Consider the following 16,310-nt stretch of genomic DNA (forward strand, 5'->3'; position numbering starts at 1 on the left):
GCTGCACAGTTTGTCGTTTTCACGCTGTGTGGTGGGTCTTGATGTTCAGTGATTTATTTACGTCGTGTCGTGGCCCAGATCCTAAAGAAAAAAAGGAAGAAGAAGACGAAGTGTCGAAGTGGCTGCGAGCCGTGGGACTAGCTGTTGTGATGAGTCTATAGGTAAAATGATCTTGTCATTAAACTATGTGCAGGCCTTGATTGTCAGTCAATAACTATTGTTGAAACGCATTTTTCCTGAGAAGTGAGTTAGAAAGGTATGGGGCTACGTATACATAGAATATGAATATCAGAGACTTGTGTCTATAAAATTCTCAGAATGGAGTCGAGATAGGAAGTCATGAGACTATGCGTAGACTTAGACTAGCTAGCATGAATTTTCCGCGTATCTCTCTCCATCTCTCTCTCCCAGGCCACTTACCCCTACCCCGTACGCAGGTGTGAGTAAAAATAATCGATATATGAAAAACGTACCGTTAAGTCATTAAAAAAAAAAAAATTGTACGATACGACGCATCCTATATCTGATGCTTGTGACGATATGATTTTTTGGTCTTGCTTGTAACACGCCCGTATTGCAAGTATATATATATATATATATATATATATTGTATATATATATATATATATATATATATATATATATATATATATATATATTCATACATACATAGTTTTGAAAGCATTCAAAGAGAACCATTACAGTTTGAGTTTTTACAGAAATCGATCACATTTCACTGAGAACCATCAATGGAATGGGCTTACTGACCACTTTTCTGAGAACCATTACATCTTGAGTTATTACGGAGAATTTCAATCTTTTAAGAAGTAATTCTTGAGGAACATCAAACCTTACTGGTGCTATTTCCGGCTTAATGAGAAACAAAAAACAAACGTCGTACTGTTTGAACTTATCTCATTACCGATGCGTTCTTTCGTGCACTGTAAAGATTCAGGCTAGTGGGGTTTCCATGTGTCGATTTCATTCTTTTCCTATTCTGAAGGACGAAGTCTCGCTCGAGATTTCGCGATACGGAAACTGAGAATCATGAAATAATTTCGTTACCGTACGTCGTTGCGTAATAACGTTTACGCTAAAGTTTTAGACACATAAATGACAAATAAACAAATGAATCATGATCCTTCTTGAGTAATCCCAAATATTCTAGCGGACTACGAATGTCTGTTTTTTAACTGAAAAAAAGGAAAAGGAGAAGAGATTCGTAGGGATTCGCCGAATATCGAGAGCTTGACGAAGGCGCTGCTCATTGGGCAACGCCAGATGCCAAGGGCATCACGAGCGGGACGAGGAAGAAGGCAGTCAGGATCGAGAAGAATGAGAGAGAGAGAGAGAGAGAGAGAGTCTTAGGAAATAAAGAAAACAGTGTTAACGAAGGAAGGCACGCACTATTCTTGGTCTAAATGGCGCGGAATGGGAACTTTCAAGGAAGATGTCAAACGGCTTCAGAGTACGCGAAAAGCATCCTTTGTTTTCTGAGAAAATGCGAGTTGTTTTAGTCTACCCAGAGAGACTCATTGCCAACGGGGGAGAGAGAGAAAGAGCGGACACTGAACACTGACTCGGAGAAGAAGAGGGGGTTTTGGGGGTGATACGTAAAGGGGTTGAGTTGTAAAGACGGAGATGGGGGTTGGAGGAGGATGAGTACCCAGGGCGCTGCGGATTGCAAGGATATTTCAGCGAGGGGGTCTCTCAGTTGAAGACCAGAGGGCTAAGTAGGTGCTCTGGTCCTTAATGGTGATTGTGAAATTGGTGAGGCTTCCCTGTAAATGACAATTCACTTAAGGAAAAAAATCTTGTTTATAAGTCTAAGCATCCCACTCTCGGAGCAGCCATAGTACCATAGGATCCGCGTCTGCTAAGCTCATCATCTCAGTGACCCAAGGACGGTATTCATGAACTTGTTGCCGAGTGTATAGGCCTAAAGAAGTGAAAAACAAAACACCTCGAGTAACTCTGGGAGTATCTATTGGCAAAGATGCGGCTTTTTTCCGCTATGATAAAGGGACGAACCACGGCATGTCAGTGAATGATAATTGAGCCCCGAGGTGATAGCCTAGACCTACCACTCTCCCGCGTGTTAACCTGTTCCAAGCTTGACTCCAGCTTGTTCCACCAGTTAAGCTGTTGCTGTGGTGATGTTTCGCTACTTCAAGATCGGATTGATTCTTGAGAGGCGTCATTAGACTTCTCATTCGAAGGATATTATACACAGCATTACGTATGTTCTATTATTCGTATACGTGAGAATGCGTCGCCCCAAATCTCAGTATTGTGTTGACTGACAAAAAGTGCAAAACGTTTTTTTTTTCTTTTTTTTAAGTTACGTGTACTACCCGATACTTTCCTCTTCTTTTGGGTAGGAAGGCACGGTGGGATTTTTTTTGGCCCAGGGCATGGACACCGTAGCTACCATGCCAAGGTCATCGCATTCTTACCTTTATACCTGGGTAAGTGGGTAGACCCACTCGACGCGCGAGAGAAAGATGGGGGAGGGAGGAAAGTGAATATCTATCATACATATTCTCTGACGCATTCAAACAAACCGAGAGAAAGATAAAACAACACAATTAAGAAGAGCAGCCATACCTGGCGATTTTAGTACCTCCGAGTGACCAGGTTAACAGATATTTTAAGGATGTGGAAAAATTTTCCGGGTTGGCGGTGGCTGAACTGCCCCACAGACTGACTGCTGCATTTAACATTTGCTTGTGTGTGTTTTTGCTTTTCTTTGATCTGTATTGACGTATGCTCCTATTAGATTTTTTTTTATTTTTTTTTACATAAATAGTGTCTGTAAAATTTATATTTAAGCTGCTGACCTCCCTGTTCAACCTCCCCCCCCCTCCAAAAAAAAAAAAAAAAAAATCTGGAACATAAGCTATTCATATACCTACACTGAAGGCTCATCAGGCGGGCATCAGAGCCGCTATGGACACACACGTACACACACCATACCATTAACCTGTTCCTTGCATCTACTTTGTTACGGTAGCCTACTTCTTTTTCACAACCTTTTCCACCTTTTCTAGGTCTTCCTGTCTCCCGAATTATACATTTTTCACAAGTCTACAGCAGTTGATTCTCTCCACATGACCAAACCATCTCAAAATGATCTGAACAACCTTTTCATTTACGTTATCATTTTAACAGTCCTATGTGTCTCACAATATGTAACCCTATTGGTTTGTCTTAACCTTTCTCTGTATCATTTGCACTCAAGTTCAACACTTCACTTCCATTCAGGGCAGTTGGCTCAACAGTCTCCTCATACATACCTAACTGGGCCTGAATAAACAATCCAAATCTCGCCACAATCTTTTGTACATACCCAGCCACCTTTCTTGCTTACTTAACCCGGGACTCACATCTTTCATCTTATCACCATCCATTATGTTTACTCTTAAATGGTTATAATGATCAACCATTTTAATTTTCCCACATGCAAACTGACATTCAGTTACCTTCAGCCTCATTCTTGGTTAAATTTAACCTCAACTGTAACCTCAAGGCTCTAACAAACACTTTCACACTTGTTTACTATAGTAGATTCACATCAGCTGTTCATTTGATGTCTAGGCCGGTCCCTTACGACGCTCCTGATTGGCTGTTGATAAGCCAATGACAGGGCTGGAAACTCTCAGTCTCTCTCTCGAGAGTTCACATAGGATGTATGTTCCGCATATCCTGAGGGATGCTTTTGGAAGACGTATCCCTCAGGAAAGGTGGAACATACATCCTGCCTGTGTGAACTCTTGAGAAAGACTAAGAGTTTCTAGCCCTATGATTGGCTTATTATCAGGCAATCAGGAGCGTCGTAAGGGACTAGCCTAGACATCAGATGCACTGGTGTTGTGAATCTACTATAGTATCTGCAATGTCTCCTCTCTATCCCCAATCAGCACTGTATCATCTACAAACAATAACCATTCTACCTATTACCATCCATGAATCTTTCTCTATCGCTCAGCCTTACACCTATAGTTGTCCTTTCTTTGACCCCTGTCATCACTCCAGCCATAAAGATTTTGAATAGCTATGGGAACATAGCCCATCCCAGTCTCTGGCCCTATTCTGACATCAAACCAGTCACTCTCCCTACCTAAATATTCTCACACATTTCACTTCCACCGTAAAAGCTTTTAATCATCATCAAGAATTTATCTTCTATACCTTCTATTTCAAACACCCTTCATTATATTCGCATCACACTCCAATTTATCTTTTTACTGATTCCTTCATTAGCTTCTCCTAGGTCTAGATATGCTATGTACAGCTTAGTCCTTTACTTTCGGTTCAAATGTGTGATTTACTTTCGGTTCAAATGTTCACACAACGATTTCATATTGAAACGTTGGATCCACACATTCTCCTTGTCTAAACCAACACTATTCTTCCCCTATCAGTCCTTCAGTCATCAGTGAATATCCTACCATACACCTTCTCTGGAATACTGAATAATGTTATGCGCTATAATTCGCAGTCACCATTTTCACCTAGCAAGTTTTCACGTCATATGTGTTCATTTCTGTCTATATATGAATTAGTCAGTCTTTACAGAAACATACATACATATATACATACATGCATATATATATCTATTCATATATCATCTAGTTTCGAAGGAAATAAATGACGAATATCTTCTTGAATTTCAGAAATAAAAGAAACAACGATCTGTGATCTCACGTGTGCCAAATCTTATCTCCAAGTGATACCACCGAGTGGCCATTCTTCTAAGTCAAACATAGGGCTATACTTGCGAAAGGTGCCAAGTTAGAAACAAGATAAACAAACAAATAAATAAACAAATAAAAACAAGCCACGGAAAAGTGATCGTCAAAAATTAAGAAAAAAGAAAGAACAAAAACAGAAAAAGGTAAACAAACGTCTTCAAAATCCTCGAGAAACACTTGAGCAGCGGCGCTTCTCTTTCTTCTTCTTCTTCTGCCAATTTGGAAAAGGTCTTGACTTTCAGCTTCGCATCTTCTTATAATTACATCTCAAACTCCTCCTCTTCTCCTACTTCTTCTTCTTGAGTAACCTTTCGTATCACCAAAATGGCTGGCGAAACCATCGACGAACTCAGCGAGAAGAAACACAAGGAAGACGAGGACAAGACATGTCGGTGTTACAAGCACCTCGAGAACAAGGGCCCGAACGCGCCCAAACCAGATGATGTCGAAGGCGGCGCCTCCCTCCAGAAGTCCACCTACTACACCAGAGTCTCCACAGAGGTGAGTAAGATTGGTCTAAAGTGAATTCGGGTTTTTCTTAGGTGTAGAATCCAATGCGTGCGTAAGGATCACGTGACTAAATGTACCGCACGAGCTAGAAGGAGATATTAAGGTATATGTACATACCAAGCGCTTTCGTGCGTTTAATATTACACATATCTTCAGGGCACTTTACCCTAAATAAGTATGTATATATATATATATATATATATATATATATAATATATATATAAACATGAATAAAGCTTTTTTGCCACGAAGGAACAAATGTAAAAAGCGAGATAGCCAAGTACTTTCGGTCCTGTCGGACCCTTTACTGAGGCCTCAGTAAAGGGTCCGAACAGGACCGAAAGTACTTGGCTACTCGCTTTTTCATTTTTTCCTTCGTGGCAAAAAACCAAACCTTTTTTATACATAGCATCACGTTTTATATACTTCGTGATCAAGTTATTCATATATATATATATATATATATATATATATATATATATATATATATATATATATATATATATATATATATATATATATATTTATATATATATATATATATATATATATATATATATATATATATATATATATATATATATATATATATATATATATGTTTGATCAGTACTGGCTCTCCTCATTGGTGGTGCATATGATAAAGACATTGTTTAATACATACATTACTGCCAGAAAGAAATATGAAAAAACACACAAGTACCAAGCGATTCCGTGTATTTGACATATATATATATATATATATATATATATATATATATATATATATATATATATATATACGTAAATAGCCACATGAAAGTTGGAAAATTATAGACCAGGTACCTGGTCTTTATTTAATTTTTCACCTTTCATGTGGCTATTTACGTACATATTTGTCACATGCTGTTTGGCGACTTATTACTGATATATATACCTATATATATATATATAGATATTATATATATATATATATATATATATATATATATAGGTATATATATCAGTAATAAGTCGCCAAACAGCATGTGACAAATATGTACGTAAATAGCCACATGAAAGGTGAAAAATTAAATAAAGACCAGGTACCTGGTCTATAATTTTCCAACTTTCATGTGGCTATTTACGTATATATATATATATATATATATATATATATATATATATATATATATATATATATATATATATATATGTCAAATACACGGAATCGCTTGGTACTTGTGTCTTTTTTCATATTTCTTTCTGGCAGTAATGTATGTATAACAATATCTTTATCATATGCACCACCAATGAGGAGAGCCAGTACTGATCAAACACATGCATGAGCATTGTTATATGCATAAAAATGGCTTTTTTCTATGCACATAAATGAATAAAATACATGCACATAATTATTCATTGTCATACACTTTTCATCATAGAGTTTGCGTATATAAGACTCGTTCAATTTAATAAACTCTTTTGAGAACTAATGAAAAAAAATAAATACGAACAAGTAAATCATTTTCACAGATTCTTGATTTTGCCTATGAATAACAATACATGCACAAAAATCTCCCATACATTTCTCCTGGATTTGACTTTTGAATATGAATGGTTTATGCACAATTGAGCCGCTCCATTTTCCGTGAAAAAACAAGATTAACTTTCGACAAAATAAGCTGTATGTTGACATTCCCGTATTCGTGTGATGATGACACACACACACATATATATAATATATATATATATATATATATATATATATATATATCATATATATATATATATATTATATTATATATATATATATTGTGTGCTGTGTGTGTGTGTGTGTGTGTGGTATATACTATATATAACCATTTCTAATATTTCCTACATCTACCGTCATCATCATTATCACATCATCACCATCATATCATCATCTCTCTCTCTCTACATAGCATAAACCACTTTTGCCTCGTCCTTCTTATCTGGAGGGAAAATGTAAACAAAATATAAGGAAAAGCTATAGTAAGACAACTGACCTTATAAAGCTGCCTCACCAATAGCATTCTAAAAAATCAGACACCCAGACCAGATAAGAAAGTGGGGTCGGTTACCGGATTAACAGAACTTAGGAGACCAATGCAAGCTGTAGGAAATCTCAGCGAAACGTGAAAACCAATGGAGAGAGAGAGAGAGAGAGAGAGAGAGAGAGAGAGAGAGAGAGAGAATCACCACCACAAAAAGCATTTAAGCCTCATCAAGAAGATTAAGAGTATGCGAGTTTGTTTTCTCATGGCTGCAAAAAATAAAATAAAAACAAAATAAAATAAAAGATTCCCTCGAGCAACTAACTAGACGAAAGTGGCTTCGTCAACATATTGTTCGTCGTATGTGACAAGAGCTCTATAAACCAACCGGGTAGGCGATTAAAGCTTAAATTTTTTTATGTAAGAACAAGGGCATCAGACATCTGACCAACGACAACATTAACTAACGTATTATCGTACTTACCATTGCATCAATGCTGGAAGTCATGGTAGAGACAATTAGACTATCATTACGAAACAAACCAGAGACTAATAGTATCTGAAGGAGCTATCACATGATAATTATGTACACAAGAGATCAAGGAAGATGCAGCTGTTATAATGACATCCATTCAGTCGCCCCCGAAAACCCAGCTGCCACGAGATGTCTACTATAGTAGATACACATCAGCCGTGCATCTGACATCTAGGCCAGTCCCTTACGACGCTCCTGATTGGCAGTTGATAAGCCAATGACAGTGCTGGAAACTCTCAGTCTCTCTCGAGAGTTCACGTGGGTAGGACGTATCCCTCAGGAGAGGTGGAACATAGATTATACCCATGTGAACTCTCGAGAGAGACGGAGAGTTTCCCGCCCTGTGACTGGCTTATCAACGGTCAATCAGAAGCGTCGTACGGGACTGGCCTAGACATCAAATGCACGGTTGATGTGAATTTACTTATAGTAGCCCTCACATGGTTATGAAATGTATAAATGTTCTTTAATGCAAATTTTCAGCTTGAAATCCCCAATGAAATGTGATCAAAATTGACGCATAAGAGTTATTAACGGTTATATGAACACGGTACAGTATAGGGCGAAAACTTCAACGAAACAGCCGGTGACAGAGAACGAAGCAGTGTTGCCATATTAGTAGTAGTAGTAGTGGGGATTTGCCGTTGCAACATCTCACGTATCAGATGACGTCCTTGCCTTGTTTTTATGGAGTGGGTGAGAGGAATGGCTATACGGGGGAATGGAACAGAGTGGGTGAAGCATCGAGGGGGAATGAGTGGGGCACTGAGAACTGGCTTAATTACTCGGCTGGCTTTCTGGCCTCATTATGACTCATAGCCGCTAGTGCCATCAAGAGAGCAGAGATTTTTTATTTGCATGTTTTGTAGGCGCCTTTTTTTTGGGGGGAGGGGGCCGAGAGGAGGGATTTGATTTTTATTCTGTTGGGTTTTTTGTATCGGATTTTGCCACTGTTTATGGATACTTTTTTCTCTTTGGTATCTCTCTCTCTCTCTCTCTCTCTCTCAATATATATATATACATATATAGTATATATATATATATATATATATATATATATATATATATATATATATATATAGTATATACGTATATGTATATATATATATATATATATATATATATATATATATATATATATATATATATATATGCGTGTGTGTGTGTATGTGTGCGCGTGTGTGTACGTCACCATATTATGTAATCATACATCTGTCCCTCGTTAAACGAAGGGCGAGCTCCATGGCGATCTCGTTAAGAACTAGTTAATTACGAAAGACATCTCGTCCTCTCTCACAACAGTCGTTTCTCTGTCACTTTGTTCACGACTGTAAAATGTCTGTGCGTACGAACCTTGTGTAAAATTTCTATTTAGTAATTTCTTCGAGCGATGTAAATTTCATTATTACAGATGAATAACGTCGGTTTAATGGTTTTACACTAAACCAAAAATCTACTGCATATTATTATTATTATTATTATTATTATTATTATTATTATTATTATTATTATTATTATTATTATTATTATTATTATTATTATATTATTATTATTATTATTAGGCAGGAGGCCTTCTCTGAGGGCAGTAACATTGAAACAGCTATAATAATAATAATAATAATAATAATAATAATAATAATAATAATAATAATAATAATAATAATAATAATAATATTATTATTATTATTATTATTATTATTATTATTATTATTATTAAAGAGAATGGCAGAATTAAGCGAGCTGATTTTATAGATATATTTTTTCTATTTCAAAAATAGAGAAAAATACAACATATAAATCAACTCGCTAAATTCTGCCATTCTCTTAAACAGTATTTGCCTAAAAGAGGGTCTTTTATCTAAATATTATTATTATTATTATTATTATTATTATTATTATTATTATTATTATTATATTATTATTATTATTATTATTATTATTATTATTATTATTATTATTAATGCAGAAATACCAGGACGCAAACGGCCATACACTTCAACCAATGAACATAATAGCGCTTGCAAGCGGTTCTTGTGGCAAGCAATTCGAAGCCTGCTCATTGAAGCACTCACAGAGGCTCGGCTATAAAGTATGAAGTGGATATCCAAAAGTCACGCTCTTAGTGCTGAGTCATTTTTCTGAACAGGGAAAGAAGTTACAATCTCACGTTTCTCATGCGAAATATACTATATACACATTAGGAGGTAGCGCCGTCGGTCCCCCGGAGGGTGCACTGTAGGCATTAGGAATGGGAATGGCGGGGGTGCAAATTGGGAATGGCGGACATGAGACTAGGTATTCTTCTCAAACGGGAATTAACCCTTCTGATGGGAGAAGCTGGGTTGTAAATATATATATACACACACACACACACACACACATATATATATATATATATATATATATATATATATATATATATATTATATATATAAATATATATATATATATATATATATATATATATATATATATATATATACATAGCTATACATACCTGCATATAAATACATATATATAATGTGTATGTGTATATCTATGCATATAATACACTTACATGTATATGTTTGTGTTATACATACGCATAGTAGCATACACATGTAGGAGCCGTATTTAGACACATATATACGAGGGGACCCAAGTTCTATTGTAGGTGAGGTGGGGTCAATTATTAGTCTTTAAACCACACTGCGCCCATTGGTAACCTATTGAGTTAATTAGGCACTTGATGGACACTGCAGATGGTTGCAGTCAAGTCACTAGCCCTCTATTTTCAAGCCATGAATTCTCCACCTACCTCTGTTTTCCCGGAATCCTAACAAATCCATTAATTTGGACTTCAGTAAACCGCCCTCCGCTCCTCTTACATTACTAGTTCCCTTCTAGCCTGGGCTACGTAAGAGTTCTAGGTTCGGGTTGAACACCATCATGCCATTGAAAGAGAGAATGCGACTGAAATAGGCGGTGCTTTGGAACTTGCTTCCTCCCACTGTGTTCCTATTCTACCCATTTCGAAAGTGTCACGGTTTTTCAAGGTCAAGATCTCAAGATGACGAAAATAGGTGGCGCTTTGGAACTTGCTTCTTCCCCCTGTGTTCCTATTCTACCCATTTCGAAAGTGTCGCGATTTTTCAAGGTCAAGATGGGGAAAACTAAGATAGGTGGCGCTTTGGAACTTGCTTTCCCCCGTGTTCCTATTCTATCCATCTCGAAATTGAAGATGGGGAAAACTAAGATAGGTGGCGCTTTGGAACTTGCTTTCCCCCGTGTTCCTATTCTATCCATCTCGAAATTGTCGAGATTACGCAAAGCCAAAATTCGGAGAACAGAATAAATCTAAGAACAACAAGAGCAACAAGTCGATGACATATCGCAAACATTCTTCACGAGCTGAATATAAGACCACCACCGGCCGAGCGTGTCACGGTGTCGTGGGAACAAGGGAGCATCGCCTGGCGATAAGAAATCAGGATTCGGTCGAAAGGAAAAGATACCGGATACTGAATTTCACTTGTTATTATTATCGTTAGGATCTTCAGGACATTCAGAGGTGTACTACTGAACGTCCAGATGAATGTTTGATAGTGTTTGTTCACGATACTATGCCCTTGAACGTGCTCCAAGCAGGGGTCATTTTTGCTTTTTGGGGGCCAGTCGAGTAATTTGAGTTAATCTGATCTCTCTCTCTCTCTCTCAGTTTTATGCTGCTGCCGCTGAGCGACAACGGTTGTAAACTGGGGGGTCACAAGTCAGTCTCTCTCTCTCTCTCTCTCTCTCTAAATGTGCCTCAACAACACACAAACCTAAAAAAACTCTCTCCTTAAATCATCTAGTTTCAACGAAGCCTCTCTCTCTCTCTCACACACACACACAAATATTCAGAGAGAAAAATATGCTTAATAATTACATAAAAATAAATATAAATTAGAATGTTTCTCAGTCTCTCTCTCCCTCTTTCACGCACGCAAATATTCAGCTGAAAAAAATATGCTATCATATAAAACTAAACATAAACACAATCTCTCTCTCTCTCTCTTTTTAAACGTGTGCCAACAAAACACAAGCCTCAAAAATATTCGGGGAATGTCCACTAAACACCAACCCCAACCCCGCCCCCTTCCCGCCCCCCCCCCCCCCCCCCCCCCCCCCCCCCACCCCTCTCTCTCTCTCTCTCTCGGTGTATTTTGTTCGCCCTTCATTTACAACAATTGCAATCGACACTCACCTCCCTTCTACTTGAAGTTTCTAGATCTCTAGAGTGAGAAGACTTCTATTTAAATCTGGATTCTACTAGTTTAGACTTTTGTAGTCCTTTAAACTACTAGATTCTATTTTCTAGATTGTATAGATTACAACTCATAGCTTTAGCATATCAGATTTTACAAACCATTTTTGTATATCTATATATATATATATATATATATATATATATATATATATATAGATATAGTATATATGTATAAGATGATACTAAAAGTGGCGAGCCTTTTGAATGAGGTCTTCAAGGGATGAGGTTGCTAGCCCCATGACCTTTTCTTCATAGCCGGGTCAACTGGCAGGCGGCGGTCAGGGCTCGAATCATGGACCATGCAAGTGTTGCTAAGCTTTTGCAAATCGAATATATGTATATATATATATATATATATATATATATATATATATATATAATTGTGTGCAGATGTGCGTGCTTGTGTGTGTGCGCGCGCGCAAGCACGCATAAACCCTCGAGTCACCACTGAATGCTGACACAGCAACTCTTGTTCATATTTACTTGACGCTTTGCTTGTTTTTTTTTTCCTTCTTTATCAAAATATGTCTCGTTTCGAAAATTACTTACATATTCAAATGACTAAATTACGCCAAATACTCAAGTAATTACGAATAGTCACATTAGGAGTTTGCATCGAATCAGGAATACCGGAACTATGAAGTAATTTAAAGAAATCGATTAAGTAATCCGTCATGTAAACCTACAAGTCGCTGGAAATTATCAGTAATTATTCGTCCATTAACCTTACTTATTCGTTCGTCTTAGTAAAACACAAACATAATTCGCTGTACTCCGAGAAAAAAAAAAATTCGCTTTGCTCCTCTAAGAAAAATAATAATACCTGCTCCTGGATTATATAATCCAGAAATCTCGATAAATCCGTCAGTCGAGGGTAAAGAATCCTTGTTACGTCATATATCGATCCAGTAGTAGTACATCGAGGCATGCGTCACAGCTTAAAGTTACGTAAACTCGAGAATTATTGTTGTTATAATAACTGTTATAATAATTTTTATCTACCTACGGTCATGTGGAATGAGCTAATGTTGTGATTATCTTCATAAATGTCATAATTATTCAATTATGCACAATTATACCATATGGTAAAAATGCTACAGGGTGTGACGCGCATATGTGCAGATGAAAAATTAAAAGAAATCGGAAGAAAAATTAAAAGAATTAAACGTAATGTAAAGAAATTGATAAAAACACACAACGACGCCGAATAATTAAACCCTTAGCTGGTTTTAATGAAGGATTTTAAGAGATTCTCGAGTAAAAAAAGCTTTATGAGTCTAGGCTTACGAGATAAGACTCCACTCAAACCGACCAATTAGACCTACTATAAAAAACAACAAACCAGTGAGAAAACTCGTTTCTATTTGAATGACTACCTGACACAAAAAGATGACCCTTCTCTCTCTCTCCTCTTCTCTCCTCTTCTATTCCTCTCTCTCTCGGCTCTTCTCTACTCTCATCTCTCTCCTCTTCTCTTCCTCTCTCTCCTGGAAGACAGAGACTTTCACGCCAGAGCCCCCTCAACCACGGCCGAACCATCTACCACGAAACTACTTCCGGTGACCGGATGATCCCCTGGGAAAATTTCCCCCATAGTATCGCTCAGGCCAGACAGTTACAGTTCCCAAGAGGAAAAAACCGTTGGGAAAATCGAGGAAAAAATCACGAAACTGCCCGTTTTTCAAACTTTCAAACCACTGCTATGAAAACGTCGGCCTACGGTCAAGCAGCTAAGCTGCGTAAATAACAACCTCTGATTTAAACACGGAATATTTTCATCTTAACGAACTGAGGATGGGTGGTTCGTGACGCCCACACGAACGTTATGAGAAAATGTGCGAAACCTCGCTAAAAAGATCGTTCGAGCGCGCACACACGCACGCACTCAGGTGTGGGAGGATGATGAGAGTGTCGGGGGAGTGGGGGTGTGATACTATGCCCCCACCAAAACACTATTTCTGGGGAAGAGCAGTGACGGCGAACACCCAGCATTATGCGGCCCTGTCGCTAGACTTACAATTTTCCTCAAATCTTGGAAAATCGACTCGCTAAAATCAGCGACGGCACTTATGGGCCGCTGTTGGCGCCCTACCGGCTGGGGAGCGTCCTAGGCTGGTGCCGGACATGTGCCGCCAAATTGATTTTGTATTTCTTATTTTTTTTTTAAATATTTCTTCTCTTCGGACATTTCTTTAAAAATCATAAATAAATACTTTTACGCATTATTGGTTGTTTTAATTCATCAGATTATATAAGGAACAGAGAGGTATTTTTTTAAATTTTTTAGACTCATTCTTTTTTCTTCGTATTTTTAGATCGTATTTTTACCGAAAAAATAATGAATGTTTTCATGCATTGACAGATTTCTTTTACATGTTGTTTTAAATTCACCGAATTAAATAAGAAAAAAAAACAAGAACTTTTCAATTACAGAAATGAGGACCAATAACATCGTGGGCGGAGGAGAGAGAGAGAGAGAGAGAGCGAGCATGTGGCGCGTAACGTGTAAATTATCTTATTTATACGAGGCAACGGACACAACCCAGGGTACGTTATGTACGTACACTCTCTCTCTATCATCTCTCTCTCTCCTCTTCTCCGGCTCTTCTTCTCTCTCTCTCTCTCTCAAAACTGAATGATTCGTTCTCCATTCATGGTAATTTTATTTTTATTTATTTATTTTTTCCATATTTCTTCTTGAGTCAGTCAGCCTGTTGACTATTATTATTTTTTTTGTCTATCAGTCCACCAATCCGACTGGGTGGTATTTATTATTATTATTATTATTATTATTATTATTATTATTGTCATCATTATTCACGCAAAACAGCCAAGAGACAATGAATATATATCGTAGGGAAGCTAGGCCTAAATAATAAATAAAATGACAACCGTAGACAGATGAACGCTTAAATAAGAGGTCAAGCAACAAAGAGTGTAATAATCTTGTGTATCACTAAACAAGATAAAATTAGACGAGAAATATGAAATAACGACTTGTTTACTTAACAGTCAGTTTTACCGTAGTCTCAAAGCTTTCTTTAAGACTAGAATTTCTGGAGTTTGAAATGGGTAGCGTTGCTTTGTCGAATTTAGTGCTAAAGTGGAGAGGCTTTGGGCTAAGTTTCTGTTAGAGGAGGATATATATCGATACAAAATGGTCCAGCGATTCGCGCAGGCGCAGGAGACCAAAGGTCGACGGATAGTGGTGGAGGAGGAAGAGGCGTTGGTGAAGGTAGGTAACTCACGATAGAGTAATGACAGGGTAGTCCCGCTGTAACGACGAAAAATATGGGACTCTTGCCCATGTGATTTTGTGAAGTCACTCAAACCGGTCGAGGCGACAATTTACTGATGTAAACAAAGGGATAATTGCCTTGATTACACTTTTGAAATGCTGTTTAATACATATCCTCCATAGATTTAAGCGGTGAATACTATTTTGGACGAAATAATGTAGTTCATGTAAATGTATCGATACTGGAGAAATCGAATAGGCGAAATGTTGCGCAAATAAGTTTTTTTTTTTTTTTTTTTTTGATATTTTAGAGTTGAATTTAGAATTTAGGCCAAAGGCTCACTCGGCGCTGAAATGGAAACAGAGTAAAAGGTTTGAAAGGTGTAACAGGTGATAAAACTCACAGTTGCACTACGAATCAAGTGTTAGGATAGGGTGGAAAGTAAGATGGAAGGAAGAGAGTATGAAAGTAGGTACAGTAAAAAGGAACGGAAGTGGTTGCAGCTAGGGGCCGAAAGCACGCTGCAAAGAACCTTAAGCAATGCCTACAGTGCACCGTATGAGGTCCACTGACGGCACTACCCCGTTACGACGTTCACAGTTTTATCACAATCCACTGTTTTTCTTAAATACGCCAGTCTCTACTTTAACCATTCATCTGTCATTTCCCTAAATCATTCTCATTTCTGTTCATTATTCCATTCGTTTATATATATATATATATATATATATATATATATATATATATATATATATATATATATAAACGAATGGAATAATGAGCAGAAATGAGAATGATTTAGGGAAATGACAGATGAATGGTTAAAGTAGAGACTGGCGTATTTAAGAAAAACAGTGGATTGTGATAAAATTGTGAACGTCGTAACGGGGTAGTGCCGTCAGTGGACCTCATACGGTGCACTGTAGGCATTACTTAAGGTTCTTTGCAGCGTGCCTTCGGCCCCTAGCTGCAGCCACTGCCGTTCCTTTTTACTGTACCTACTTTCAT

At 37.5% G+C, this 16,310-nt stretch overlaps 2 protein-coding genes across 8 annotated transcripts in view; one reads left to right on the top strand and one right to left on the bottom strand.

The window, feature by feature from the left end:
* Positions 1-16,310, bottom strand: part of LOC135197768 (exosome complex component 10 homolog) — a 60,362-nt gene that overhangs the window by 39,564 nt on the left and 4,488 nt on the right. The gene's annotated exons all lie outside the window — the stretch shown is intronic.
* LOC135197769 (calpain-A-like) overlaps positions 1-16,310 on the top strand; it is a 31,153-nt gene that overhangs the window by 4,466 nt on the left and 10,377 nt on the right. For 2 of the 7 annotated variants that reach the window (XM_064224852.1, XM_064224859.1), the window contains exons 1-2: positions 1,626-1,770; positions 4,677-5,255. In XM_064224852.1, coding sequence (XP_064080922.1) covers positions 5,079-5,255 — 177 coding nt within the window. In that variant the 5' untranslated portion in view covers positions 1,626-1,770; positions 4,677-5,078. Of the gene's footprint in view, positions 1-1,581; positions 1,784-2,042; positions 2,240-4,676; positions 5,256-15,143; positions 15,299-16,310 lie in introns of those variants that run through there. The other 5 variants (XM_064224855.1, XM_064224854.1, XM_064224857.1 and 2 more) reach the window with 5 other exon arrangements.

This window comes from Macrobrachium nipponense, chromosome 21, assembly GCF_015104395.2.
Source record: "Macrobrachium nipponense isolate FS-2020 chromosome 21, ASM1510439v2, whole genome shotgun sequence".
NCBI lineage: Eukaryota > Metazoa > Arthropoda > Malacostraca > Decapoda > Palaemonidae > Macrobrachium > Macrobrachium nipponense.